At 48.3% G+C, this 24,327-nt stretch overlaps 2 protein-coding genes across 3 annotated transcripts in view; one reads left to right on the top strand and one right to left on the bottom strand.

The window, feature by feature from the left end:
- LOC133494946 (GRB2-associated-binding protein 1-like) overlaps positions 1-24,327 on the top strand; it is a 36,853-nt gene that overhangs the window by 5,956 nt on the left and 6,570 nt on the right. The window contains exon 4 of the mRNA XM_061809254.1: positions 20,039-20,092. The gene's annotated coding sequence lies outside the window, so the exon portion shown is untranslated. The remainder of the gene's footprint in view (positions 1-20,038; positions 20,093-24,327) is intronic.
- trpc5a (transient receptor potential cation channel, subfamily C, member 5a) lies at positions 16-23,822 on the bottom strand. Of its 2 annotated transcripts, XM_061809144.1 has the most exons (18): positions 23,156-23,822; positions 15,507-15,548; positions 15,074-15,427; positions 13,947-14,063; positions 13,812-13,874; positions 13,591-13,728; positions 13,140-13,346; positions 10,115-10,252; positions 9,831-10,029; positions 9,435-9,574; positions 8,721-8,921; positions 8,312-8,433; positions 6,029-6,224; positions 5,749-5,958; positions 5,523-5,606; positions 5,350-5,391; positions 4,789-4,878; positions 16-4,310 (listed from the first exon to the last, which is right to left on the bottom strand). In XM_061809144.1, the coding sequence occupies exons 2-18, from the start codon at positions 15,537-15,539 to the stop codon at positions 3,342-3,344; spliced, it is 3,303 nt and encodes a 1,100-aa protein (XP_061665128.1). In that variant the 5' UTR covers positions 15,540-15,548; positions 23,156-23,822; the 3' UTR covers positions 16-3,341. The 2 variants fall into 2 exon arrangements, with proteins under 2 accessions (XP_061665128.1, XP_061665129.1); XM_061809145.1 differs by lacking the exons at positions 5,523-5,606; positions 23,156-23,822 and having other exon boundaries at positions 15,074-15,833.

The raw sequence follows: 24,327 nt of genomic DNA on the forward strand, positions 1-24,327 counted from the left end.
TAGCCATTGCGCTGCTCATTCTGGTGTGCCCACTTTGGCCGTGTAAGGCCAGTGGAAGACAATGTTGAGGGGTCACCTGCAAAGGATAAAGACTATATGATGAAGTAATATCTGTCTCCGTGTTGCTGTCACATTTGTGTTCAATCCGTTGCTTAAAGTGTGGAAAGCACTGCATCATGGGTGCTTTTATAGGGTTATCACTGTTAGCATTAGGCTAGCAGTCTGACAGGCCTACCTAATTGTTTTTTAGTACATGAGGTGTCATTCTTGGTGTTTATAATGGACATTTTATTGCCCATGCCATAAGTCTACTTGCAATGGAGACGGTTTCCCACTGGTGTGACATAGTCGGGGTGGGGGAGACAAACAATTTTGTAAGGATGCCTTTTATTAAAGTCAACAACGTGCGCCAGCTATCTGGTTCTAGAAAAATAACAATCATACATTCGTTCACATGGGAAAATTTTTTTTTTTTTTGGGGGGGGTTTTCTCTGTTTTAAAGCTGGGGGCGTGAAGATGGGTACCTGGAGTGTGTGAATGAGAGAGAGAGAGAGAGAGAGAGAGAGAGAGATAGTGGGCATGTGCATTTGTGTGAATAAAACATGATTAGACCTCTCCCTCCAGAGGCACTGTTGTCTAAATGAGTGCGTGCGTGTCATCTCATTTGCTTCTCAAGACGGCACACGAGGGAATGACACAGCCATTACTGATATTGATCCCTCAGAATGATTGATTCTCAACTTTGCGTGTGAGCTCATCAATCAGAGGAGCTTCTGCAATGATCAATACTCTTCAAGAAGCGTATTAGAAGGGGGAGAGACGTGACGTCAGCCCACGGTCGTTATGGCGATCGTCAAGGTGTAATTGATCTTCAAACCGAATCCATGCCGTGAGTCTCCCTGCCGGTTGCACGGCGGCGCCGACAACTCAGCTGGTCGCCATAGCAGTGCAGAGAGGCACCACATGGGTGAGCCAGTAATGCAAATATGCGGGGGAACACTGTAATATGCTCAAAAAGTATCCTTGTGATTATTGCAAGAGTGGCGCCTTGAGATACAAGTTGAATTTGTTCCGTGACCATGCTCATAACTATCAATATGCATATCTCAAATCCTCTCTTCCTGCTGGAATGAATGGAAAGGCCATTAATTCGTTCCAGCCACCCGAATATGCGCTCTAATATTGCTCTTTAAAAAAAAAAAGTAAAAACATTAAGTCACAATGACTGAATGAAGTCACAACATGAAGTAATTGCAGTTCCTTCTGAGGTGTGTGAGTTGGCCACAAGGGGCAGTGGAATATAGTCATGTAGACAAACAAGAGTTTCACACCTCCTGTGAATGACTCTGTAAGCTATAGTAATAATATTGTCTGTTTCTGCACCATCTGTTATACGTTCACTTCAAAGCGTTATGACACCGCCACGCAGATGTGGTGTGTTAGCCCCTCTGTGGCGTTTCCCATGATCTGTTAGCATTACACTAGCAGACTTTAAGGCAAAGTTTTCTGGCTATTGAAATGCAAAACATGAGATTCTGTTTTGATTTTGACAAAAAACTTCAACCGGGAGTGGCAATAAATTTTTTTTTTTTTTTTTTTTTGAAGAAGAACTTTATGCCAGCCTCTTGCCACTTAAGTGAGTCAAGTACACTGCCACCACGCAACGCTTGTAAAACCCCCCGCTGCCAAGTAAAAAAAGAAATCAGCTGACTACGGCTTGTATTGCAAAACTGAGTTTGTCTCTAAAAGCCTTGCTAAAGCCGATGTAATCCTTAGACCCCGTGACGCTCAAATGTTTGTGATGGAAGCGACTTCCATGTGTGCATGTGTAACTTTGTCTGCCCCTGCTGCTGGACTGCTGGAAACGTTGAAATATAATTAACGTGATCCTAATGGATTTTGGATGTTTGTAATCCGGTGGTATGAAAAAAGTAACTACCAAAAGTTCCCACCAGCTCCATATCCACACTCAAGACTGCCATGCCGCCACTTCCTGTCCAAGTCCAACAAGGTCAGTTTATTGAGCAGCTTCAAGTAGGACAAAGTCGGGAAGAACTGAAAGAGGAGCCGCAATCTTGGAGGCGAATCAAAACAATGCGAACACAAACCAGAATTGTCCTTATTATTACTCCGAGTATAAGAGTGATTGGGTTAGAGTGTGGTTCTTTGGCCCTGATGGATGCCGAGGCGGTGCGGTTTATCACAGCAGTGTTGAGTGGGGCCGGCAGGGTCGTTGGTCCTTTCAGTCCCGGCGCTTCAGGTTCCCTTCTCAACAGTCCCGATTATTGTACTGCGGTGGTGTTAAAAGGCCGATGAACTGGTTAAAGGGAAAAACGGCCTCGTCCTTGTCCTTCCTTTTCCATCCTCTTTCACGTGAATTTTGTGCACTTTGTGATTTATCGTTTTATGCTATGGCACACATTCCGAAAAAAAGCTGTTCCACTTGTATGATGTGGCATCATTGCCAAGTGAAATGAGATGAAGCCAAAACCAAACAATGGGGATTGGCTCACTCGCTGATGATTGAATGCCTTTTTGCAAGCACGCGCACCCGTGTGGTGATGGTGGAAGAACATGCAAACTCCCCTAAGGTCACCAAAACCAAGGCTTGAACCCAGAAACACTGGACTGCATGCCAGAAGTACTCACTGCCATGTTTTTATGGAACGCCAGCCCTCCAACAGGCAATTTGGGGATTACCTGGCTGATACGGATGACGGTACAGATGAAGTCAGTGGCACGTTTTTTTTTTTTTTCCCTCCCCCCCACAGCAAAATGGCGGCTAATCACAAAGGCTGGATTTACATGACCCTGTACAAGCGGCAAAATTGAGAATTGGCTTCCGAATGGGACAATTCAAATAAGAGCCAATTCAGTGAAAGGCTGGAAAAAAAAAAAAAATGCTTGGCATCAGATCCAAATCAGGTTTTGTGATGTGCAGCGAAAGATTGGATCCAACATCCTCGAAGTCCCCCCCCCCAAAAAAAAAAACCCTGCTGTAAACAACAGCAAAAGAATAGATTAAATATGGTTTACATTAAAGCTGTATAGAACATGGAATATGGTGTAAATATGTCCTGTACATATGAGGTGTGACATTGGCGCTAGTGTAGGTTTGAACGTGCTAGTCAAGAGTGCGCATGCGGATTGTTTCATGAGTTCAGTATATCTAAACACAGTGATATAGGATGTGTGTCACTGGTAAATAGAAAGAGGGGATCTGGGCATTAAATAGAAACTGGGCACTGAGACCCGCAGTGTAAATCCAGTCTCACGTGTTGGACTTCATCCCTGTGCAACGTGTTGAAGACACCAAAAAGTCAGGCTGGCTCAATGTAGTTCTATAGTTGTGTGCTGACCGAGTCCTCAATGACCTCGCAGCTGTCTTCGATGACATCATCACAGGGTCCAACCCAACCACCCATTACCATCGCCACCCCACCGCTACCCGCTGCCTCCATGCCGCCGCCTTGGAAAAGGTCCTCGCTGGAATCGAGGAGCCGTGCACTGGACTCGGACATGTTGGATGCGCAGTGCAGTGACTGGCAAGGACAAGGTGGAGGGGGGGGCAGCATCAGGAGCGTGTCTCGTCCGTTTGTTCTCCGTGGCGAGAATGAGGAGCTGTTGGTGTCCAGCGAGAGGCCCACCTCATTTAGGCGGGTCTCGCTTCTGGTCACACGGCCCAGTCCCAAGTCCGAAGGACCACCCTGCGGGAGAAGCAGCCCATCGGAAATGGTGTACGAAGGAGGGGATTGGAGGGGCTGGGGTGAGCGTTTGGAGCGGGAGAAGAGGAAGGAGAGGCGCTTGAAAGAGTCAGTCTTGGCCGTCGGCGCCGACAGACGCTGCAGGCGGCTTTTGGTGCGAGCTAGCGAGGTGGAGAGCGAGGAGGAGAACGACGAAGAAGACTGAGAGGATGAGGGCAGCGCGCTCGTTGCAGAAGGTGGGAGTGTTGCTGTCTTCAGCCCATTGCTCTTTGGTTTCTCTTCCCCCTCTTCCCCCCAGCCCACACCTTGTTCTTCGCCCGGCTCGCCCTCCTGCTTTGCCTGCTTCAGCCCGGAAATGGAGCGCACCAAGGCAGAGACGCCAAGCGTGGGTGCTGGCTGACTGTTGTCCACCTCCAATGGCACAGTGAAGGTCACGCCCTTTGACCTCTGGACAGTGTCGCCCGGCTCGCTGTCATCCTCCGAGGCTACCCCTCCGTCATCTCGCGCCATGTCGCTGGACGATGAGTAATGTCGACGAGGTGGACGCCGGTTGCCCAGGAGGTCCAGGACCTCATAGCGGAAACTGGAGATGTCCTGCTTCAGCTCCTGGAACAACAACACAAAATGATGGAGAGCAGGACTGTGAAATTCTGCACTGAGAAGTTGGAGAGTGAAGCTTAGCAGAGGTTGACGCCGTCAATTATCGCCTGCTTTTATTCATTGCCCACGAGACAAGTTAACTGGGTGCATTGCAAAATGGTCCTTCGACCACAACTACGCTGTTGTGACTGCCACTAAAGGTACACAATTGGAGGTAATTCGAGTAGGGGTACTCCACCTCGCCTCTCGGGTTCAAGGTGAAATGTCTTCACAACACAAAAAGCGACCAATTGCCACATTTCAACTAAGTATTACCATGACCTGGATGACTGAGAATCTACTTACAGCATACGAGACGTCAACATTTCAGTTTTTATTAGCAGGAACAGGACGCACACATTTTTCTTGTGAGCAAAAGTATTGGGCCAGTTGTTGACATTGAAGTTCAGTTATAGATCACTTGTCCAAAATGTAAGGTGCCCACCTTAAAGTTCTCCTCCGTCAGCCCCTCGTCCGTCTTGGCGCTACGGATCATGGCGGCAACATACCTCTTCACTAGGTTCCGTATCACTTCCTGTTGGAAATGACCGTTTAGTCTTTAATGACAGAAGCGCATCAGGGCGGGCGCCATGTGTGGTTTCACTTGTCCCATGAATGACTGTCACGTAAAACATCATGCCAGGATTTGGGTACAGCGTGGAAGGAAATATCAACTCCGACCTCAGCGAGAGAATCACTGCTTGCCCGGCACCCTCCCACGATGAACACCTACAGTGGCCAAGCGGGACGCTGTGGCGAGCTGTCACTCTCTGCCTAAGCCAGAATGCGTCGCCACGCACTCGTCAGGCCTCAGCCAACGAGTCCTTGACAACAACATGGCCGGATTTCAAAACCGCCGCTGCCAACGACAAAGTACCGCCGCTCGGCGCCTACGTTCGGGGCGACGCGCTTCATTCCCACGAGAAGCCATCAAGTGAGCTCGATTCGGTTTGGATTGTTGTTGTGTTTGCAGAAATATGGTTTGAATAAACCCTGTGTTACAGACCTGGTAATGCTGATTCTGTATCAGACTGTCTGCATGACGCTCCTGGGGAGGGAGGATATAAGGAAAGTCAAGAAAACAGGGACTGTTACATTTCCAGTTATTACATGCATGGATGGATTGAATTGAGAAAGATAAGAACACAGTTAAAAATGCGCGCACAGACACACACGTACAATCAGATCTCTGCAGTGCTCTGTGAACTTATGTGGGCTGCTTGGCTTATATAACTCTGCTGACTTCAGAAGAAGAGAACATGCCTGTGTGTGGGGGAGGGGGAGCAGACCGTTAAACGTGTTCATTGGGACTCTCCTGGAAAAACAGCTGGTGATCGACTGCTTAGACTCTTCAATTTCCACAAAGGAGGCTCCGTGTATGCATCTCAGCCTCCGGTGCACTCACCGTGAACTCTCGCAGGTTCTCACACTTGTGTGGGTCCTCCCCGGGCGGCTGTCCTCGGCCACACAGCTTGTTGTGGAGCCACATGAGCAGGTACCAGATAGATTTGGGGCTGGGAACGATGTTGAAAGGAGGTGGAAGTGTTCCTCCCTCGTCAAAGTAGCTCATCCACAGCTTGGTGCGAGCAAACTTCCACTCGATGTCGGCGTGGTCCTGGTGGGAAGCAACGTGCTGACCTGCGTAATGTTGACATTTGAAATCTACAAAAATTGTTTGGACTCACAGCAATGAGCTGGTACGAGTTGTTCATCATGGCGATGAGCATGTTGAGGAGCACCACAAGCGAGATCACGTTGTATGTTCCAAACATGGTGGCTCCCACGAATTCTGTGAACTCATGGCGAGCCTTTACGTTGGTGACGTAGAGGTTGAGCAGACCAAATATCGACCAGAAGAGTGACTGCAGAGTCTCAAAGAGCCTGGAGGTGAACAGACAGAATACTTTTTTGCACTGGAAGCTCCCAAATCCTTTCAATATTTTGCCCTGGTGTGTTCTCTCTCTCTGCAATTTCTAGATGTCTACCTGTACTGTGGGTGTTCTAAACTGTCCTGAGAAACCTGAGACTAAAGAGACTCTTGAGATTCTAACACAAGGGACAAGATGTTGATCTTTGGGACAGGATTAGTCTGGCCCTTCTCTGCGATTGGCCTAACAGATTTTGAGCCACATCAGAGCCTCGACTGTCACTTCCTCTCACCCCCTCCTGTTGGTGAGGACAGCGGAATGTTGAATCTCTGAAGCAACAATTGGCGGCGATGCCGGTCCTCTCATTGGAGCAAGAGAGCGAGCGTTGGCCTGCAGGTGCTTATATTGGTGCTGCATAAAATATTTACCAGTGATATTTATCCTCGTGGTGGCTTGTGTGTGTTTGCAACCAGTAGGAGTGTAAACAAGAAGGGGAGTTGACTGAGTGTGACATGGCAACTCCATTATAAAACCAGGGAGAAATGATATGGTGATGAAGAGTCAGCACCTCCTCAGTGTAGTGATCCTCTCCATTGTTTAGCTCCCCCCGCTCCCTTTCCCCCCTTACTGTCCTCATCGTGCACTAAAGCAGTGTGTTTCTGGTGGTCATGAGTTCTGGCAGGCTTCGTTGCCATCTGTCAGTTATGGTGGAGGTATTCTGAAGCCAGTTGTTTTCACGCCTCCTCATGCGCGACTCACGCAGACATGTTACATTTCGAAGTCAAACACTCCCAACACATTCTGGCGAATGGTACAGCGTGATGGACAGATGAGACACGGGGGCGGTTGTGTACCTGAACATAACTAGGAAGTGGCAAATTCTCTCAAGCCTGCACACCAAACAATAAGTCTTTTGGGAAACAAGGGATCATCGAAGTTCTTTCCGGAATCAAGGACAGACATGATGTTCTGTAGACTGTTTTTATCTATCCAGCCATCCCTTTTTGAACTTACAGGGTATCTGGTTTCAGATCACAGGGCAAGCAAGGAAGTCCACACTTCTCAGTCACTCTGTCCAGCTCTCCCTCGGGGATCCCAAGGCCTCCTCCCGGGGAGATATGCCTAGAACACTTCACTAGGTCAGAGTCGTGGAGGCATATCCTAATCTGATCCCTAGGCCACCTGATACAACTTGTCTCAATGTGTCTCGAGCCCACATTACTTAATTTCTCGCCCAGACACCCTTGGGAGGGAAGTTATGTCAGTCACTTGTTCCTGTAATGTTATTATTTTGGTCACGGCCCACGGCTAGTGATCATATGTGGAGGTGGGAATGGCTATTGATTGGTTTTGCCAGACATTTTTATGTTTAGAAAAAAGTACTCTCGCTGGCCTGACTTGAAAATGACAAATTGTTTTGGGTTGTACGGTATTCCCCTTTGGATTTCCTTTTTTAAAAAAAATCGGCCAGCAGAACCTGTGGGTGAGGAGGTGAAATTAGTAGGTGTAATACACGGCCTGCTTAAGGAGTAGCTGTATTTAAAAGGGCAGACTCTGAACCAAAGCTCCATTTTTGTCCTAGGTTAATCTCAGCAACAGAAAATTGAGTTAATTAGGTAGCCCTTGAATCATACAACTCTAACTTTTGTTACCTGGAAAATGTAACTTCCTTGTGAAACTCCTTTTTAGCTTTCAAGCATCAAGAGTCTTCATATCCACCAATGTGGAGGCAGACATTACATCGTCAACATTCTCACAGACACTGGGCAAATAACCCATGCATTGTAAACAAATAAATGTTTATGCAGCCCTCGAGGCTGCCATTCCTCTCTTTGCTGCCTCCATGGTAACTGACTTGCTCATTGAGATTCGAAGATGAATACCACACGCAAGAGATCCACGGGGCATTTGTCATCCTGATTTGTAATATGACACCCTGGCCGAGTGACATGACATGATGGGAGTATCAAAAACCCATTTCCGTGTGTCATCATGACTTGGTTTCAGTGTTAGACGGAGTCCCAAATCCATGCTGTTGTGCCACGTTCACGTGAATGGCGCATTCAGGGATCTGCTCATCTGTGTCACGTGACCACTTACGTCGAAAATGCGTTGTTCTGCCTTTCACAGCGGATGCCTTTGCAATTGTTGGGCTCTTCTGAGGCCGTCGTCTCGTAGTAGAAGTACAGCTGGTTGAGGCCATTGGCGAACGCCAGCAGCACCTGCGCAGAAGAAACGCCAAAGCTTTGTGACGAGATTCCACCAAGATGCTACGGATGCACCCCTTTGCCTTACTGCTACTGATTTTTAAGGTTTTGTACAGCCAGACAGTCAGCATGAGAGTGGCGTTAAAGGGAAGACCCTCCCTGAAATGTTTGGGTTCAGGAGTTGCTGATGGAACGAAATCTGTCTGTAAATGTACTTGAGTGTAGAGAACGTGCTTCCATCCCATCAAAAGTGACAGAACATGTTACATATTTTCGGGGATGCAGAAGAAGTCTGTAATTACCAGGCAGTAGATGAAGAGGAACTTGAGGATGTCGAGGAGCATCCTCCCCAATGAGATCTGCAAGGGCCCGAGGTGCGAGTTGGCAGTGAAGAGCGAGATGAGTCGCAGCGAACTGAAGATGTTGGCGATGGCGAACAGAGCCTCGGCTATTAGCGTCGGGTGCCACATCTCCCACTCCTCCCTGGGCCGAGACGAATTGTACTGGGAGAAGAGTACAACAAGGAAATACAGGAAGCTGAACACCTCTATTTATTCATCTTTCTTGCAACATGCGGCACGTCCGTGGACTGTCTGAACAGAAGATTCATTTTTCGGGTGTGGGCCAAGATAATGAGATGACCGCAAGTTGGAAGAGCGCCAAATGAAGGCTCAAGGCCAAAGAAGGTGAAGTTCTTCTAATGCGGGTGAGGGGCCACTCTCGCCGAGACCCGACTGACGTCACTGGGCACCCCCCCCCCCAAATTAGGAAAACTTAAATGATGGAAAACATCTGAAGGCTACATTATGCACCAGGTTGTGCTTCTCCGATGGCTGTCTAGAAGATGGCCCAGCACCATCAGATTGTGTGTGTGTGTTATAAACCATCTCTTGTTTGCTTGTAGATGGTGCATCAATTCAAGGCATTGTAACAAATCTTATACAGTAGTTTGACGTCAAGCAGTGAGGAATCGTGTGAACCGCCACCCCCCCCCCCCCCAACACACCCAGCCTTACCTTAACATAGGCCACTATCTTCAGTGATATGGTGGCCAGGTAGAGGGAGTTCATGGCAAAGTCCATCAGGTTCCACCAGTCGTGGATGTACTCTGTGAAGCCCCCATCCCACATTTCCTTTATCTCTGCCCAGATGAATCCTGAAGAGCGTGGACACACACACACTCTCAGCTGGTGAGTTATCTTCCACCCATCCGTTTTCTCTACTGGACTTTGGAGAGAAGAAACCAATCCCACACACAATGGCCTCGGAGAATTTCAATTAACCTAAGAAATTGGGACTATGGGAGGAAGCTCGTGTGTGTCAATTTCCTGCTCTGGTCCCACACTTGCAGTATTCCAAATATCTGCGGGGCACGTACAGGCAAACGTGGTGTGGACGACGTGCCCACCTACCCAGCACCCACGGCAAAATCATCCACTCCACGATGGTGGGCGGCGGCCCCTGCATGTGCAGATTGGTGCGGGCGATGTGCTGCGAGGCCAGCAAGAGCAGGAAGAGGAAGGTCAGGTAGGACGCCGTGTGACAGATGAACTTGATGAAGGGCTTCTTGATGAATCTACCCAGTGCACCTTTGGGAGCCAGCAGGTAGATCTGCACAAGCGGGAGAGCAGGAAGACAACAGTTTTGGCGCGGCGTTTGTATTCCTGGAAACTGCACTCACTGCGCCGCCGCCTACCAACGAGAAGACTGGAAACAGGAGTCCGATGATGAAGCAGGTGACCAGCTTGACAACCCAGTGGCGGCGCCGCCAGCCCGGGAAGCCGTCGTACCACAGGGTGGCCAACAGCTGCTGGCAGTTCGGCTGGGCCACGAACTGCGGAGACTAAAGTTAGTGCTCGTGGAACAGGTTCGGACGCCGTATCGCGTTGCTCGATCGCATTCCTCATTCAACACGTCTGAAAACTTCACATTTTTTTGAGTAACCAGTGAATCATACAGGGCAAAATGTTTTTAGTTTACATCCCTTGATTCAAAAATAGCACATTATAGATGAGGATTCAGTTACTGGTCTGATCAGTAACATGTCAGGAAATCGCCCGGGGGGGGGGGGATTCCAAAATGAAAGCACCGGTTTGCAAATGACGACAGTAATCTGAGAATGTTTACTGTAGACTGCTGAAATTGAGGTTTTGGAAAATCTGAAATGAAATATTGTCTCAAGTCTAAACGATTAGCAAAATAGTTTAATTCAATCGATTCGATGATCATTTAGTTGTCAATTGTTTGTTGCACCGCTTGTTCAAATCCAAAAGTGAACATCTCCGTCTATTCTGAATTGGGTAAACTTTTTAATTTCTGGCTGCTCGTTAAAGGATATTTTTATTCAAGGTAGTACAAGTTGTGTTGAAGCAAATAAGAGGCTGTTTTGTTCAATTTTTTTTTTTTTTTAAGGTCTTTCAAAGAGGCTTTATGTTGTACTATTTGTCAGGAAATCCATCATTGAACAATGGAGTGCTAAGGGTGGATCTATTGTGGCTTGACTGCTTTTGCATCTTCACTTGTGCTTCCTTAGCTTTCCTTGGCGTTCCCTCTCAAGTCTCTCTCGCTGAGGGTTCCATTTGGTTTCCTGTTGCTATGGCAACTGTATGCTAATGAAGGTGTTGGTTTCCTGGCTCTTGCTCGTTTCTCCAGTTTTCCACTTCACATGACATCAGAGTTTGAAACAAAGTTGTGTACAATTTGAGAACAGGATCATGTAAATGCCCCATGAGTGATCTTAAATTCGTACACACAATTGGCAAGAAATCTGAGCTGCTGACTGCCATCTTTCAAGTGACATTTAAAAGAAACGAAGGGAAAAAAAAAAAAAAAACCTTGCTCCAGAGCCCACACTGGGCTGATTCAGAGACTTTGAGAATTGCCATTTCATGGACCCGAAAGGCCCCTCGCCATGAATGTCCCTGGCAGCCAGTTCGCTGATACAAAAAACAAACGAGACTGCATTAATTTGTATCTCTTTGAAAAGAATAGAAGCACCCGGCCGTCACTCCGTGCATGATTTGTCTCAGGCGAAGAATCCACCTGAGTGGAAAGCCTGACCCTGACTCCGCTGAGGCCCCAAACTGCCTTTTGGTCAACTCTTAATGGAGAGTTTTGCTGATCAGTCTGAACCTGCTAAATGGATCTCGGTCACACTCTTTTCACATTTCTCAGGCACGTTCATCCCTTTGAGATCCTTACAAGGAACTGCAAGATTGAGTCAAGGACAGCAGAAATGGGAACAAAATGGATGCACCAAGTGTGGTTGGGACAGATAATTTGTTCCACACTTGTGCGATCCAGGAACTTTTCCATGAATGAAATTCTTTTCCTTTCGGCTTGTCGACATGAATTGCCAACCAATTATTTAAAAAAACTAAATCGATGAAAGTGAAGAATTACCTTTTGAATGAAGCCGTCGGAAATTGTTTCCTGATCTTCCTGACGTGCTCGTTAGGAGGAAATTGAGGAGTTTGTCAGTGAAATAAGAGAGCGAGTGCAGGTTAGCTCAGCTAGCTGTTTTCAAAGAGGAGCAGACATTATATGTGTTGAAGACCAGGATAATGCTTGCAGGGATGCGCCCCTGGGCCAGGAGAGGACAACATGGGAAGAAAGACAACACCGCGCCCACGTTTGCATTCAAAATGTTGGGTAATTGAAACATCCTCCGCAATCGATTCACAGAATTTGTCCAGGGGTCCGTCTGACACAATTGCAGCATTGCATAAAGCTGCGGGATGGCAGCACTTTACCGCGACCTCTGTCACCCGAAGCGAGGTGCCCGAAAACACACGTACAATAAATAAATGAAAAATAAGCCCTGTCCCACAACACTGAGGCATTTAAATAAAAGCAGACAGCAGCAGCAGGTAAAAGACGGAGACAACGAAACGTGTACCCGGGGGCGGCAAGGGAGGGGGGAGGTGATGTAGTATCCTATCCAAAGCCAAGATGATCCCACGCAACGGGGCAGAACAAGTGCAGCCGGAGCGAATGAGGCGTGCGTTTACCAACATCTGTTGTCTCCACGGCGACGGCACGAGGCATCCTGCCCGTGTCCGTCTCACCCGCCGCCGTCACGCGACAACACTTTCGCTACGCATAAATCGACCACCGCCTTTACCTGAGATTCTGTTAACCATAAGCTCGAGCAGAGCGCGCTTACCTGCCACGCAAATAATTATTTTTTTTTTCTACTAATGTCCGACTTCCTTTTCCCGTCACTCGGGAAAACTCGTCGCCCACTGTCCTCGTCCCTCTGCTGCCATCGCATCTTTCTGCTTTCATATCTGGCGGCGCCCGTCCGTTGAACAACAACAACGGCGGCGGCGATTGGGGGGGGGGAAAGCAGCCTGACAATCGAAGGCACACCTCGGGCAACTTCTCTTCACGCCGTTAAAGATTCACTCTGGCTCACGTGATCCCCCAGCTCTCCGTTTTTCCCTTCCTCTTTCGCGTCCCAATAAAGCTTTTTCTTGGTGTGGCTATCATCTCACTTATCTTACTCAGTCCTGTCTTCCTCCTCCTCCTTTTTTTTTTTTTTTTTTTTTTTTGTTCTTCACGCTTCTTGCTACAGAAGCAGAAGGACATTTTTGTCTCTGGAGTGCTCCTGCTTGTGCCCTTCCTTGTTTCAAAGCTCAGCTGTAGCAAAGGATCCAATTGTACTTACTCTGAAAATAATTTACTCCAAATAACCTGCGTAACAGTGAAGTTTGACGCACCTCTTTTTGGTGGTATTTGATGGCCAATTTGAGTTTGGCCAGGTCATGGCACTCCCGGGGGTCCAGCTCCTCGCTCTGGTCGTTGTCGCGGTGGTTCAGAATGGTCTCCAGCTCTCTGGAACTCCTGGCTTGGTCCAGAAGATCTTTGGCAAAACGTTTGCACTGCTGCGACAGTTCCTCATACTCCTGACGGAACTCGTTTTCCACCTGCGGAGAAGAGTGCCCACTAGTTCAGTGTTCCCTATTGAACTGAAATTAAAATGTCTTGACTAGAGCTAAACATCATCAAAAGTCCATACAGTGGAAATCTGATGAAAACCAAATCTTGGGAAATCCTAAAAAATGTGATAATGTAAATCCATTTCATCTGTTCCACACGATAAGGCTAAATTGGCCCCATGAGTTTTTTTTGTTGCGAAGCATATCATCCGGGAGACAAAACAAAGCGGACCTTGCTGAGTTCTTTTAGTTCCCAGCCCAGTCTGAAGGCAGTCAGAATCGGATCCTCACTGGACAGAGCGATGAGCGAGGGCGACGCCAAGGCCTTGTAGATGTTCAGTCGAGAGCGCGAGTGCCGCAGGCTGTCCACCTGCCACCAAAAGAGTGTTAAACAAGAGTTCTGATGGGAGTTGAAGGGATGAAAAGAATCGTGCGCTTGCAACTTTCAAAGACCTCTGAACTGGAGACGCACTCCACGCAGTCGCATCGAATCTGGTGCGGCCTAGGAATGGTGACCTGTGTGGGAGTTCAAGAGGAGGAGTCAAAGGAAGCCGCCCGGCGTGCTGAGGGCGCCCGAGGTGCCGTTACCTTCCTCTGCACCAGGAGCTTGATGATCTCGTAGTTGTTGGTGTGAGCGGCGAGCATGATGGGAGTTATGTCGGGGGTGAACTCTGAAAACTGGCTGTCCATCATCAGCGAGGGAACCTGCGGAAGATAATTGACACCAGAGCAGACTCGAGGATGAGGAGGGAGGAGGGGGTATGCGTGAACTCTTTCATCTCGCCACCAAGTCTCTGCTCGTGCTTTTCATCTTTTTGTTGCCCCACTTTCTCCTGGCGTCTGAGCCCTGCGTCTTCCTTCTCCTCATCCCGCATTGGCCGCTTCCTTCCTGCGCTGCTCTCCTCGTCTCACCCACCGCTTTGCAAGTCCCCCCTTTTCTTATCTCATCAAGCCCTTGAGAACAGCTGCCCCTGGTGGGCACCCAACACGCATCCAGTCCCTTGACACTAATGTACACTTTTTTTCTTCGTCTGTTTCCCATGCTCATTTCTGTCAAAAAATAGATGCAGATTTGCATAAACATGCACATACAGACTTGTTCACTTGAGCCTTTCCTCATCTGCGTCCCTCCTTGTTTCTTGTTCCTTGCTCTTTCGCTCATACTCTGATTTCCCTCAACCCACCCGCCAGTATCTCATCTTCATTTTCTCCCTCTTTCTACTGTCTTATCAAAACCGTGCCGCCTTCCCTTTAGCCGCGTGTCCTCATTTGCTTGGAAAAGATTGACTTACAATCAAGAGCGTTTGTCAAGACAGTCTAAAATCACTTCATGTCAAACTGACTAATCGTCACCAACATTTTTGTGAAGGCCTCTACTTATGCCCATTTCAACCTCTGAAAATCATACAACAATCGTCCAGATATTTTTAATTTGATGGCTTTCTTCGTCTCCATCAAATGTTGCTTAATGTCATCAGTCATGACCAAAAAAGATGTATGTGGATATCTTCCCTTATGGCCACTTCAACCTCTCAATATGTTCAAACAATTGCCCCAATATTTTAGATTTGGATGGATGTGAAGTGAATAAAGTAAATCTGCACCTGCAACTGGTGACAATCAATTTCTGATGTTGTGGAACATGATGCATTTTCGATTGTCCCCGTTTGTTGGTCGTTAGTTTGCACAGTAGCGAGCGAGGACGGCGTCAGCACCTGTTTTTCACCGCTAGGGCGCCGGTGCGACAGCAGCAGCTCCACGGCGCCCACCACCTCCTTCCTGATGGCGTAAAGCAGGGCGTCGCCCGTGTGAATGCCGTGGTCTAGCAGGAGCTCCATAATCTCCAAATTCTCGTTCTCGATGGCGATGAGCAGCGCGCTACGGCCGAGGGGGTCCAGGCAGTTGACATCCATGTTGTAATAGACCTCCGCCTCGCGGAGCGCATGTTTGACACCAGCGTAGTCTCCCTTCTCCACCGCCGTGAGGTAGGCGCGTTCCTCCGCCGACAACTCCACCTCGGCCCGCACGATTTGCAGCGGGATGCGGTCACGGTACGGCGAGTACGTGGCCTTGAGGGAAACAAACAACGTGGGCAAAAGAGGTGTCTTCATGGTTGCGACCATCGGTTGTCCGTGTGGTCTTGCTCACCTTCTTGTAGTAGAGCTGAGTCATGGGATTCATTGGGACGCTCTGGCGACGAGACGAGACAACACCAGATTAGCAACAACAAAGGGTGTCAAATTAGTGAGTCCTTGCACGCTCCAGGCAATAAACAGTCGACAAAATGAGAGTTGTGATTCTACCGCTCTGGTCATCGCCTGCAGTTCGACCAGCCCCCTTGCAGTAAAGAGCAAGAGCGCATCTTATACATTTGATAGTTCTGTGCAAATTGCGTGAGCTTCACAACGTTGCTGAAGTTCGGGCGGCAACAATTTTTAGTACCATTTTGTTTGTTTCTTTTATCTGCTGACACTCTATTGACAGACTGTGAGCTGTCGACGCAGAGCGCAGATTTCCGGAAGGACCGCACGCTTTACAACGCGCCGTACGGCAATGCAGATCAACTCCGGTCTTGCCTGTGATCCGTTTGTCCTCCAGGAATGTTGTGCTCGGTCTGTCGTGCGTGGATCGTAAATGCTGAAGGAATGCAGTTGCTTGTGGAAGTGCTGTCGTGGAATTTGGAGGAAACTGTACCCATACATTATTATTCCCTTAATTTCTAGTGGAATGAGAATGCGATTGGTTGGGTTCCGTGTTTTTTTTTTTTTTTTTTTTTTTTTTTTTTTTGTTTTTGTTTTTTTTTTTTTTAGAAGCAGTGACATCACAGACGTGCGCTGGAGTTCGGATGACACATTCTTAGTCTTTGCGCACGGTCTCCCCTCCTCCGTCTTCGTTGCATCGCTCGGCTCCGTCGCCTGCTGCCTTCTTTGCTGCACTTCATCAAACTTTCTCTCCACCTCCTCTCGGCTGTCGTCCAATCTGCTCTCGGGCCGGGGAAGAAGGTAACGGAGCGCCCCCACCCCCACGCTGCATGCCTTTCCCGTTCATCATCTGGCATTCCTTCCCCTCACAAGCGTCTCCTGCTTCCCTAACGTTTCTCTTCTCTTGGCTTCACTTCACTTGGAAGGGACAGAGGTGGTGAAATGCTCTTTGATCCTGTCATTTGTAATCAACTTAATGCAAAGGGAGGGGGGGGGGGGTGGATGTATAGATGACCTATCTGTGGTGCCTCCAAAGCATCCCATCCTGTCTTGTTCTTTTTCTGTGCGTGAGATTACAAATCCACCCAAAGAAGTAAGGAAATCAAAATGACATTGAGACGACTTAGAAGGCTTGTCTTCATTTCGTTTTTTTACATCTTTCTTTAAGCGTGTCACAAACAAACATCTTTACGAGCTAGGCGCAGAGATTGAAATGGGATGCAGAATCAAAAAGTATGCTGGCAGATGATGCAAGCCTTTTTGTTGTGTAACGCGCTAAAATTAGAAGCGAAAGGCGTTTTGGGGAGACGAGGCTGCGTGCGGAACTGAAGATATCGCAACCCCGCCGTCGATACTCCTCGGGTAGCTCCCTTCTTGCTCATTCTCTAATCTCTCCCTCGTCGCTACCCTTTTTGTTTAATTTATGACCAATTTTCCCCTTCAGTTGTCCTTCAGAGCTTCATCACACTTTCTCCTGAAGATCCCTTACTCTTATCAGTCTTTGACTCTTCCGTCATGACGCTTTGACTTCTTTCTCTATGAGCTTGTTGTGGTACCGTTGAGAACGTCAGAACGCTTGATTGACATGAACTTTTTGGGTTATCAGCCACCATTGGGGGCTGCTGATTGGAGCAGTTTCTGCAAGCAGACGTTGGATGGCTTCTTGAGGTCTCGCACTGCTGAGTCGTTCCGAGGACTTGAGTGCGGCGTTTGCATTCTCCAAACGTCTTAAGACTGGTTGAACACCAAACCCCCCAAAATGTCCACTTGAAGAGTTAAAGGCAAAATGTTCTTGAAGAGAGCGACCGGTTCCGAAGATGAAGGCAGATGAACGCACAGATGGAGCCTCGTCTCTTCCCCCTCACGTGTGAGGAGACGAGCGCGACCTCGCAAGAAGCGGAAAGCGACGTCTGACTGTCAGCCGCGACTCATTTACAGGAAGAAAAATCCAAACAAAACAATGGAGGCCCAGTCCACTTAACCTTCCTGGTTCTTCAGTATCAACACAAAATTCCACTGCAGGTTTGATCCTCAATCACTCTATAAATATAGAATGTGGGAAAAAAAAGTTCTAAAGAACAGCTTAGGTTGGTAGCGACGGTTCCAGAGAGCTTTCACTGAAAATTTCAGTTTTTGCTTTGCTGAAATAAAATCCTCAAGAAGCTTTTTTTTTTTTTTTTTTAAACGACAATGTTGTATGGTTTTAAATGAATGTGTTTTGAGATCATCGTTTGATGTAGGTTAAAATGATCAATAAGCCTTGTTCGACCTGGTGATGTCACTTGTGCAGACACATTTGAAACTCAGCCACAGAAAGCATATTAATAGGCACCACCGACTTCGCTAGGCTCGGCCTGGTGTCTGATCATGTGATGTAATTGGAGCCGCCCATCAGTCAGACGGATTGCTTGAGTGCTCCTCTGGGCCTGCGCAATTTGTGTAGCGTTTGCTAACAAGGCGTGTGAGCTGTTTTTTTTTTTTTTTTTTTTTTTAAATCGATCGCAACTCTCAGACAAACGTCACCTCATGCCAAGATTTATCCTCATTTCAAATGGAACATTCATGAGGTCAGTGTTGGCGTTTCCTTAGATGAGAAGACTGACAAGACAGCTCGACCTTTTGTTCCCTCCGGGCGCGAATAGACTAGTACCGTCACGGCCGGCAGGTGTATCTCCTCCTTTGACTCCGGCTTAATGCGGGGTCTAATTCCGCACCAGAGTTCCAAGTTCTCGCTCCTAACTGTGAGCCACAAACAGCAGCACTGTCTTCGTGAAAGGCAGCTTAGCTTCCACTTAGCTGAATTTGCCAGTTCAAGTCTGCCCCCCCCCCCCCCCCCCCCCCCCATTTCCCACCATCTTTTGCATGTGAGCTGTTTGACTCTGCTCAATATACGGAAGCTGGAAACTAAAGTCAGTTCGACGTGTTCAGGGGCCGTGAAGAGGCCTAATGTGCAGCATGAGAAGTAAATGCGGTCCAATCGAGACACAGATGCTCTTTTTTTTTTTTTTTTCTTTTTTAAATATTACCGCTAGACGGTAAAAATAGATTTTTAGAAAAGGCTACAGTTATGCAACTGACATTTTACTTGTGGGGATGAAGATATTAGAAGCGGCAAGCGCTAAGGTGTAATGCGTTTCTCTCACCACAGTGAGAAGAAATCCATTTTCCAAGCCGCTTAACGGTTGAGACCGTAAAGGTCGACGCTCATTGGATTGTCTAGCAGCCGATAACTTCAGACATACATTAAAATATACTGTACAGTGCGATATATATGAACAGGTCACGGCAAAGCAGACCCCCACGCCTACAGTCGCAATGGGTGTCCGGTTATCTCAGAGTTGTCAGGCGTCGTTGCTGTCGCTAAGTGCTGGTTAAACAGGAAGTCTTGTTGATCAAAGACACAATTGAGCCCAACCTTTTATCATCAAAAGATTTAATATGTATGTTACAGAATTTTTTTATTTCAGATCTGTGACCTTTTTTTTTTTTTTTTTTTTTTGAATTGTTTTTTGATGGCGTAATGGTGCGCATGCCTGACTTTAGTGTGTGCAGCGTGGGTTCAATTCCCGCTCAGTGATGGTGTCTTTGTTCCCTGCAATTGACTGGCGACCAATTCGGGGAGTAATTTGCCTTTCGCCCGAAGCTGCCTGAGATTGGCTCAGGCACTCCTGCGACCCTCGTGAGGATGGGTGGCTTGGAAAGAGGATGTTTGGAGGAACTCTTCATTCGGGGTGGTTCTCCTTTTTGTTTCGAAGCCTGTTTAGAAGTGTGCCTTTTGTGGCCTGCCAGGCGCGCCAAAGTTAAAACCGCGATTTGAAATCCGTGAAAAGTTTGTCAATAAGCGGGAAGGGTGCCAAGCGTATTCCCAACGTTACGGGCGTTCTGGAGTGGCAGTTGTGGGGGGCCACGTGGAAAGCCAAGTGTCCCCGATTTGAGCGCCTGTCTCCGGACGAGCAGCTTGTTGGAGCCCCAAGTGCGTCTTTGTTTCAATTGGATTACAAGAAATGTTATTGATCCCTGAGGACCAGGCGGGCTGTGGAAGGAGGCGCAGTAATTGGATTCAAGGAGGGGCTGGTCGGCAGGAAATGATCCATAAAGATTTTTTTTCAACTTTTGTCTGCGTTTCAAGCACGTTGGAATGCAGATGCCAAAAACTGCACCGGTCTCAAGTTTTGTGCGCCGTGGATGGTGACGTCGTCTTGCGGGAAGATAGTAATTAATAGAATGAGGCAATTAAGCAAATGGGTTTTCACCGGCCGAAATGTGCGAGATGTCCTTGATGCTTGGAAGCCCGCCTGGACGGAGAAGGGCTCAAGGGTCCCATCGTGTAAAGAAGTGCTACGTTTCCTGCTGCCGTCCTTAATGAAGCGGTCAGTGAATTTGCAATTCAACCTCCAAGCTCTGATTCAATTTGCGTCGTCTTAAGTCGGCACAAAACTGCGCTGACACGCGTGTTGACTCTTGTCATCCTTTTTGCAGGCTGCGGATGAGCGCGTGACCGTGAGCGGAGGTAGTGGGTTGGACGCAGGTCAGGTAGGTCACGAAAACGCACGCACGCACGCACACACTCGCTTGCTGACGAGGTGGACATTGTTGCCGAATGCTGACGTCCAATGAGCACATTAACAAAACCATTAAGGTGGGCAGCTGGCTGAAGGGTTTTTTTTTTTTTTCGACGTCGATTGACACCTCATGACGGACATGTTAAGCTTGACAACAGGCAGCTGCTTACATTTACAAAACAAGTCCAAATACGTTGCAATTGTTTCAGCCTAAGTGAAATCAGCCCGTACCGAGAAGCAAAAAGCTCTGGCGTTGCCGCTTGCGTTCACCAGCCGACGACGAAATTAGAATCTTATTTTATTTATTTTTTTGTCCTTGGTGCCCTTGAGGCTTACACTCTCATTGATCCCTTTTGAGGAAATGGCAGCGCGCCAGCCCCTATAAAGCGTGAGATGCAGCCAGCCGCCCCTGGGGGGGTGGATGTCATACGTTATTTTAACAACCAACAACCTGCTGCTTTGTATGCACTTGAAAAACTTCAAACCCACCAACAAGCAGATGTTTACTTGCTTCTCCTGTTTCCAGTCCAGGTAGGTCATTGTGTCGACCTTTCCAAAAAAGAAAGGGTTTCCTTACAGAACTCGTGTTCATCTTTGTTGAGAGACAAACTTCTGTTCTTCGCAAGTCATCACGACCCGCAGTGTCAGCAACTCGTTGTGCTGGTCAAAGGATGTTTCCGGTACGCGCACACATCTTGACGCGATTCTGCGTCTGCAATTCCGGGGGACACCGCGCACCTCAGCTGCCTTTTGCTGCATCGATGTCTTCTCGCCGTCGCACTTGACTTTGATCATCGCCCTCTGTGGCAAGTGTGACATCACCGTTTGATTTCAGAAGTCCATTAGCCGTGCCGCTCAGCAACTGGCGCACGCGCACACAAGCCAAAATCATCCCTACGCAAAACCTAATTGTTCACAATCAGTATTAGCCAAAAGTCATATTTTTGCAGGGCGTGACAACTCCTGCATTGGTGTTGCCAGCGGAGTGGAAACCTTCAGGTCACGCTTGGCATTTGGAAGCGAGAAAAGCTCTCCTGGTTCTTCTCGACGCTTAATGATGCTCTCTGGCATCCTGATGTCTGCCATCTTTCCTGCTTGAAAATTGAATTAGCTAATGCTTCCCGACAGTAGACGCAGAAGGGGAAGTCAAATTGGAATGAGGAGGTGGCGGCGCTATTAAAGCAGCTTAACCTGCACCTGAACCCGTCCGGTATCAGCACGGCGGCGGCTCCCCGACCGGGCCCGAGCCGAGCGAGGGAACGGCCGATGAAAGAGAAATGGTTGGGAAAGGGGACGGCCAGACGGCATTGGGGACGGAAGGGAGGGAAAAGAGTTTGGGCCACGGAGAAAAGCCAACGTTTGCACACGAGGAGACGGACGTCACAAGAAATTGCGTCAAAATGCAAAATGAAGGAGGCTGCTGGAGAAGCAAGAGACGAGGGAAATGTGGACAAAAGCGGTCGTCTCGCTCTGCTCGCCATCCATCCTAAAATACGCAGAGTGGAGGAGGAAGAAAGTGAGCGAGAGAGAAAAGCAAGGAGGAGATGGCCTTCAAAACAAGTCCTCACCCACTGGGGTCAGAGACCAGCGTGCTCGCACGCCGAAGAAAGCCAAACAAAAGTGGATTTGAAACTTTCTGCCAAGCTAATGCCAGCCAACCTGCCTTTTAAAACTTGAGCATTTTCAAAAAGAACTGACCAACTTGCAAGTGGGCCGGAGCTGCCCCAGCGGGGCGCACTCCCGCAACACCCGATCACTTTCATCAATCGGTCCCACGCCCGATTTTATTTAAAAAAAAAAAAAAAAAAAAAAAATGGTGGACTTGTCTGGATCATTACAAACTGCATGAATCTTTTGGACTGAAATGGAAAAGTAAGAGGAAGTAAGTTGATTTTATAGAATCATGTTATTCGTCTGCTGCTGATGACGAGATCGTCTCCAAATTCATGTACAGTAACGCATAAATCGCATTGCACCTGCAATGTTACAGGCGTACATTGACATTAGAATGACAAACAGCCGCCGCTTGGACGCCACGTCGGCTGCTCCTCGTCTGTGATTCTACGACATTTTTATGCAGCATGTCCACCACAAAATAGGACAAAAATGGAAAACTGGAAAACACATCGGCATTGTGTCCTTTGGAGTAGCGATACAGTATTTTCCTTGAATGAAAACAATTTGCAATCAGTCGTCGCACGTTCTTTGCGGGGGTTAAGGGTGGACAACCCTGTAATAGGTGGAATCTGTGAAGTGGTGACCGCATTTTGGGATACATCAACCTGAGAATTTTTTTTAAATCTTCCCCAGACTCCTGTTAACCTCTACCAGACTTGTGTAAATACTTTATACTCTTAAGTAAATGTTAAACTTTTTTATTCATTGTAATATGTTTAAATTATTTTTTAAAATTTCTTTACGGTATTAGTCTATGAAGCGTACACTCAAAATCAATGTGTGATGTGAATATGAAACAAAAAATTGTGCATTCCACTGAATCTGCAATCGTAGACTTGAGCCTTAACAGCTACAAAGCAAATTGTGCTGATGGTGCGAATGTCACAAGACTTCAATCTGACTCCTGAAAATCATTTAGAGTGTATTTACGCATTTGTCCTCATGTGCATGCTTTTGGCGAGTGGATGTGAATGTTTTGCTTGTTTGGGGGTGGGTCAGCGTATGAGGGCTGACTCAGGGTTTCAGGCTTCTGCAGCCCCCATTCATCATCTCCGTGCATGTGCCTGCCCCCCCCCGCGAGATGCAAACTGCAGTGGCGCGCAGCTGGCTGCTCCACCGCCATCTCGGGGGCAATGCCTACAACCGAGGAGATCCACACAAACTCAGTCCCTGGGCCCTCTGGTGTGAGTGCGGGCATAAAACCCCTGCCTTTGCAACTGAGCATGCACTGAACCAAAAACACTTCCTCACACGCGTGGGGAGTCAAAAAACCAACAGGCTTCCTTTGCTGTAGGCAGACTGCTATTGAATCAATGATGGATGCCCGCAGGTGCGCACAGAAGAACGAGCGTCTTACCTGTTTGCGGGAAGGCCGAAAAGCCTCCGGCGCGGTCCCTCGTGCGCGGCTCCGTCCGTGTGTCCTTCCGTCCTCCCGGCGGCGTCTCTGCCGCCCTGGCTTTCCGCGGGATCAGCTGGTCCGGGCCGCGCCGCCTTCGCTGCGACGGTGCTGGCGACTGGGCCGCGGCTGTCGCTCGGCGCCGCTTGCCATCCTTTCTGTGCGGGGAGCGAGCGTCCGTGCGCGCATGCGCATGTGTGCCGGGAAGCAGCTACAGGTGATGACGGAACCTTGCTGCTATTCCAAAGAGAACGTCTGAGCCGCCGCCGCCGACAACGCTGCTGTGCCTCGAAGTGATGCTGCTGCTGCTGCTGTGTGCGCGAGACCCCGCCAACCGGGAGGCTGCTACATATCACCCCCTCCCTCCTGTTGCCTCGAAAGCTCAGTGCCAGCGGTCCTTATTTCCCACACCGTCCAATTCTTCAGTCATTGGATTTGCACGATGTATCTGTAAATGCAGTCAAAGCTTTGGGCGGAACGGTGATTTATTTCGAGACTCTCTTCCCAAGCATTTTGCCATTTTCCCCTTTTCATATTCTTGGAAATTGAAATTTAAGTTCAAGTCGTGTTTGAGCTTGTTTTTCTGGGTTTAATTCAAAAGATGTACATACGCAGCGTACATTCTGATTTTTTTTTTTTTTTTTTTTTTTTTTTTTGAGGGAAAGGGTCTGTTTTTCCAGTTGTTTCAAAAAAATCCATCCATTATCTACTCTGCTTCTCCACGTCGTGCCACAGGGGATGTTGCTTCAGCGGGGATACCCAGACTTCCCTTTCCCCAGCCACTTCTTCCGGCCCGAGGCATTCCCAGGCCAACCAAGAGACATGGTCTCTCCAGCGTGTCCTGGGTCATCCCCGGTGTCTCTTTCCGGTGGGACGTGCCCAGAACACCTCACCAGGTAGGCGTCCGGGAGGCATCCGGATCGGATGCCCCAGCCACCTCATCTGGCTTCTCTCAATACGGAGGAGCAGCGGCCCGACGCTGAGCCCCTCGCGGATGACCGAGCTTCTCACCCGGTCTCTAAGGGACAGCCCGGTTTGTTTCAAAACAAACCAGGCCTAGGTGTGGCGGGAAACTATTCGATTCAGTGAGTCGTTGTTTTAGTCGTCATTTTTAAATTTCTATGCCTGTCCTT

This window comes from Syngnathoides biaculeatus, chromosome 21, assembly GCF_019802595.1.
Source record: "Syngnathoides biaculeatus isolate LvHL_M chromosome 21, ASM1980259v1, whole genome shotgun sequence".
Taxonomy (NCBI): Eukaryota; Metazoa; Chordata; class Actinopteri; order Syngnathiformes; family Syngnathidae; genus Syngnathoides; species Syngnathoides biaculeatus.